Raw genomic sequence first — 6,002 nt, forward strand, 5'->3', positions numbered from 1 at the left:
AATCGCCTCGTTGCTGATACGCTGACGCCATCCGAAACCAGCCACGCTTCTGAGGCATCGGTGGTCGAAAACCTGAAGACGCCTCACATCATCTACCCACAGAGGCCATGTCTCGCACCCATACAACAACACAGCCCTTACTGTAGCCTGGTACACACGACCCTTAAGACCCAGATGCCTTTTTGACGCCACAGGTGACGCAAATTGACAAACGTCATTCGAGCCTCTGAGATTCTTGCACTGACTTCATCCGACACACTTCCATCAGAGCTAATGCAACTACTGAGGTATGTAAAGTTTTCTACGATCTCCAGTGGTTCTCCTTGAATTGTAAAGGATATGTTCGCAGACGGCACGTCCTGAAGCTTGACTTTGCACTTTGAATGTACGAGGCACATGCCAAAAGATGGAATGACCGTAATTTTGTCGCAGCGGGTAGATCGGTCGACCATTGGAAGTTCGGTCAGGATGCACTGCGTCAGTTTATCTGAGACTTTTGCAACAAGGCTACCGCAAAAAATTACAAAAACAAAGCCACTCAGTTTATAAAAAAACTTAGAGATTTTAACAGGTTTCTTCACATGCCCCCAAGCCATAAGAACTGTACAACATTATCGTTTCGAAAACCCCCGGTTTTGTACGGTTTCCAAAATATCCTGTTCATTTAGGCCAGGAGACACTTCTCGGGAACCATCCACTCTAAAAGTAAGTGCACGCATGCCAACGTAACAATGCTCCCGATGAGCTTATATTCTATTGTTCCTTTGCACCCTCGATTTTGGGCTACATGGAGTTTCACCAACCTGTCCAAACAAGAGCCACAAATTGAAGTCACTTCATGTTGAGGCGTCTCAGCATCTTTTCACGAGGTACCTCGATGAAATTTCTAATTTAGTGAGAAAGTAGTCTTAAAACTACTAGATACGAAGTTTAGGTAACCTTAAGGATGTGAAATGTACAGCGCTTCGTAGCACACTTCTCATTTCCCTGGGATTCCCCTATTCCTCTTGAGTGTATTCAGAGGTAGACCATCGTGAGAGCTCAATCAAGGTGTTCCCTAAAACATACTAGGGCTTATTTACATGCTTGGGAAGGCCGAAGGCTTCCCATTGTATGATGTGTTACGGTGCACAGGAGAGAACATCCATCAGAAGTCCTATAAAGCACACTCAAATGGCAATATCTCACTCAGGTCCCGTGAAGTGGTCCCTCCGAAAAAAAAGAAGGTATACAGTCAACTGAGGTGGTTTGCCGGATACTAGATAAATTCGGAATGAAACGTTCAAAGGGAAGTAAGTTCAACGAAACTTACGAGTTTTCTGGTAGAGGGTGGAGAACAGTCGGGACCTCGTGCTCAAAAACTCCAGATTGGCCATGCAATTGGTCTTCACTAACATCCATCTGAGTACCAGGAGCAGAAATGGTTGCTACATCGGCATGAGAGGCTGATTTGTCCGGTTGATGTGCATGAGACTCTACCATGGGAGACGCGGTAGACGGATCTAGCACAGAAGACTTGTTTATTCTCTCCTCAGCAGAGGTGTTCTTTAACGACCCGCGTAAGCTGTCAGCCATGCGGGTCAGTAACGGTTCCGGATAAGACCCGATAGCCCCAGACTTTTCTACTCGTCCGGGCTGACTGTTGTTCTCCAGTGGAATAGTTGAACCAGTAGTCTGCGAGCAAGTGTTCACCACGGAAGTGGTTTTGGCCTTCTTCGGAGAGGGACCTATATCTCGAATTTCAGAACAGCACCTGTTGGTGAATGGAAAGTTCTTGTAAGGAAGTTGGAGGCAGTGTGAAATGTAACAATGAGTCCACCATAGAAGTAAGAAAGTAAACTCACACACACACGAAGTACCAACATGCTAGTGTCGGACTTTGTGTGCGTGACGCACACGCATACACGTATGTCCACCTCTGACTACAGCGCACATACGAAGCGAAAAAATTGAAGTCGTAAGGTAATTGGCTAAAATGTAGATGACGCGCTGGTCAATAGCCATAGGTTAATCAACAAGTACCATATAATCAATAGTCATTGTAGGCTCCTTAAGACAGTCGCTGATGCGAGGTATCAAAACATAGTGGCAAATAACTCTGTTGTTGGAGTCCAAGCATATTTTAACCGCAGAGCTTCCAGCCTGTGTCAAGTACCCCGTGTTCGTCTTCAAAATAGCTGCAACATGGAAGGATGGCCCCCATTATACTGAGTCCATCTCCGATTATAAACTAGTGAAAACAATAGAGGTGCTAATGTCTTAGCCTGAGCGTCAGCAAAGATGCGCTATTTATGTAAACCGATAGTGAGGCAGTGTCCGCATTACGTTCGAAGCCGACTAAGTGCAGAAAACCCCGAAATTTGCTGTGCACGGCAAGGTCGCTAATAGTGAAGAGATGCCATGGTAGCAAGACCGGTACGGGCAACCAATAGCTAGCGATCTGAAGCGAAAGGTTACCCATCGAAAAAAAATTCGATTAGACAGCGAGTTGACTAGCAGTGTGTCCTGATGATATATTTTGTCGTCACTGAATGCGTAACCTTTCGCTACAGATCGCTGGCTACTGACTGCGCATCAAGCAGATAGGAACTGTTGTGGGATTTTGAGGAATGTCTTTTGTTTATATTCACATCACTCTCGTTTGAATGGTCGTCCTCCTGTCCTGGTGTAATTATTCTGGTGAGTACACACCAAAGGGAAGCCCTGGACTCGAGTTTCGCTCTTATTAGAGCTCATCAGCAGTGCATACCCGATGGCCGTGCCGGGATTCGAACTCCGCACATCTGGTGGGATAAAACAGACAGGCAATTGAATTCAGAATACCAACCCACACTTTTAAGCCCCATCTAGGCACCCTGGGGTCCGAGTGGTGCTAGGAACATACAGCCAGAGGTATGGTTTCTTCGGTGGACAATGGGATTTGGTGATCTGCGAAAATGTGAACGTAGATTATAACGGATTCTGGTTTGGACATACACGCGACGAAATGCAACATTTTGGCGTAAAAAGTTTTATTCCATGCCGAAAGGCTCTGCAGCTAGCAGCAGTGTGCGGACAAGGAGCCCCGGTTTCAAGCGCCTGTGACGCTACCCGACTGGGAAGTCCAGACTAGCGGGTCAATCAATCGTCACAACCAGGACAGCCAGCGGGTCGTCGTTCGATGAGTCGGAATGCTCAAGCGTGAAGTCGTTCAGCTGTAGCGCCCTTTCGGTGCCTAGCTGCCATGCCACCCGAAGGAAGCACGAGGGCTGGGATACTGTCAGGTTGCCCAAGCCTAGACAGGGGAAGTCGAGTGGCGGAGGTCGGGTTGGAACCACGGACCTTCCGGTCAGCAAATTCGCGCTCCAACCACTTGAGCCATCTCGCCCCCTCAAGCGTGAAGACGCTCACCTGTTCAAAAGTGAAAATTGAGATGCGCCCAACGTGCTCGCCTCCCATGTCAGATGTCCGGGGTTTAAATCCCGGCACGGTCATTTGATATGGACTGTTGATGAGCTCAAATAAGAGCGAAACTCGAGTCCAGTGCTTCCATTTGGTGTGAACTCACCAAAATAATTACTCCGGGACAGGAGGGCGACCGTTCAAACGAGAGTGGTGTGAATACAAACTGCATGACCAGGTGTCACGCAGGTATTAATTGGTTTCAACCAAAACTTAAAGAAAACTGTCCACGTTCCACATAACCCGTGTGTCTCTGCATTATGAGGCTCAATGACCTTATCAATCGCATTTTAGTAGTGATTTCCTAACCAAAAAATTTACAAAGTACTTCGTCACTGAGATAGAACACTCCAATTGGGAAAGATGGCACATCCTCAGATGTTAGCATCTCCCGCCGACCTTTTCGGGGCTTTCTTGATCAAATCGCAGCAGAATGTATATTTTGGACAAATACCTGGGCTCCAACGAATTCACTCCATGTTTTATTATATTAAGTTGAAAGGGAAGGGTTAGCTGTGCACTGTATATGACTTTCAAGTTTCTCTCATTCACATAGCCATGTGTTTATTGACGGTATGAAATATGTGGTCTTTAGGATCAGATTCTCTATATCCCGGATCGCAGAACTTTCCACTTGAGTTTATAAGCAGACCCACTGAAAAGACAGCGCATCGTGAACGAGACCTACTTGTATATGGCGCGAGACGGATGCATTCATGGGCTACCATGCTGGAAAGTTATCTCACCCGCACGGTCATTGATAGCAGGATCTTTTTGGGCATGTTGTTGGTGTTTCAGTACGTATTGCCATCTGGCGTATTACGACTGCAAAAAAGTCGCAGCTCTTCTATCAAAAACCTTTTGCGGTCTTCGGTCAGACTAGTAAACATATAAGCGTATCCAGATCATCAAGATTGAGCTTGTTACCATTGCTGAATCACACATGCTCTCATTGATGGTGATGGAGGGTGTAACCTATGAATTAGCTCACTATGTGGTGCGTTCGGCCGGTATCGAGCAATAATTTTTTGTATCCTCGATTTTAGAATGTAGTAACCTCTATTACGCAAACCCACCGTATGCATTTACTTGGATGTCATCATCATCATCATTGTCAGCTGTAATAACCGCGTACTCGTCGTACAGTGGTTGCAGCTGCCGCAGTTTCGTTCACCGATGATTTGGGACATGCTGGTCGCCTGGGGGAAACACCTTACTGCCTTCACACTCCTGTCGCAGAGGACAGTACGACTTTACCCCCAGACTGCCTCGTAGCACGATTACTCGTAGTACGGGGTCTCGCTGCTCTTGGTCTGGCTGCTCCCCTTTGGCCTTCCTGGCATGATTGTACCTTGTGAAACGAAGTTCCAGCCAGTGTAACCCGCGGGATCGCTGCAGCACTCAAGCCCGACCACCACGTCAAGGTGGCAGCTTTAGGTCGGGATACTTGGATGTACTTGTCACTTAATCAAACGCTGCACGTCATTCGAACAGTACCGGATACCATTCCACTCGATATCACCGCTTCTACTTCAAGGCCACCTGAAGAGGCCGTAAAAAATGGAGATAACCTATGCTGACCGTTCTAAATTCTTTGTGGTCATCGACTCTCCCAGTCCAAAATCCCTCTAGGTTAATATCAGCCCTTGTACAAATTTGAGAAGATACTAGCCGAGTGGCGTTCTATCCAGTGAGTATATAAGACACTCGCTGATATTTCGGAGCTCTAAATCAAAGTATGAGGCTGGCCAGTCGGTACGTGATGTAAGCTTGAACTTCAAAAACCGTATCAGTGAATGATCGTCATAGTTTGCCATACGCAAACCTGTATGCGCTGAAAATCTCAAACACTAATGTACAATAGGTCAAAAAGCTAAGTTGATTCAAGCCGACTTTCATGTTATGGGGCCATAAGTGATGTGGACTGGCAAAAAAATATGTTTTCGCATAGGGACAGTCACTGTTCAGAGGTATTCGTTTATTGACTGGCGTCAGAGACAAACTGAGTCAGTAAAACAAGTTACACATACTCTTAGACACTAAAAACAAACATGAGCCGAGTACAGTTTGGCGCCGATACTTACTCTCTCAGGCTATACCAATCAAGTGTGTAGTACTTATTCTTTCGGACTATACCAATCAAGTGTGTAGTAACATAAATTTGAGCATTTGTTTTGAATGCGAATACCTCTTGACCGCTTGAGCACAAGTCTGAACTGTGCCTTCCTCAGATCAGTGAAATCCTATTCGTTCTGCTGTTTGTTACCAAATAAGATTTCTTTTGAGATGTTGAACAGTTTCTTATTCTTGGTCTGGGTACACAGGATGACCACACTTACCGCAAACGTTACAACCAGACACCATGGATTCAGATGACAACGAGGTAAAAGGCCTTCAAAGGTATTCTCAAACAAATCACAGTGGTGGCAGTTGAAACCGTTGAAGTACAAGGCTATCCGTGAATTCACATTTTGCGACATACGAGCCTCTTAGCAATGTGCATCAGTCTTGTAGCAGTAACAGGCAGACAATGGGGGCTATCGGAAGAAGAAGGCATGCGA

The 6,002-nt window shown here is 46.1% G+C and overlaps 1 protein-coding gene across 1 annotated transcript in view; it reads right to left on the reverse strand.

The window, feature by feature from the left end:
- The window catches only part of T265_02358 (hypothetical protein), a gene marked incomplete at both ends in the record, with an annotated part of 62,576 nt that overhangs the window by 27,780 nt on the left and 28,794 nt on the right, over positions 1-6,002 (reverse strand). Inside the window, one exon of the mRNA XM_009166572.1 lies at positions 1,313-1,753. Within this exon, the coding sequence (XP_009164836.1) occupies positions 1,313-1,753 (441 nt within the window). The remainder of the gene's footprint in view (positions 1-1,312; positions 1,754-6,002) is intronic.

This window comes from Opisthorchis viverrini, assembly GCF_000715545.1.
Source record: "Opisthorchis viverrini unplaced genomic scaffold opera_v5_28, whole genome shotgun sequence".
NCBI lineage: Eukaryota > Metazoa > Platyhelminthes > Trematoda > Opisthorchiida > Opisthorchiidae > Opisthorchis > Opisthorchis viverrini.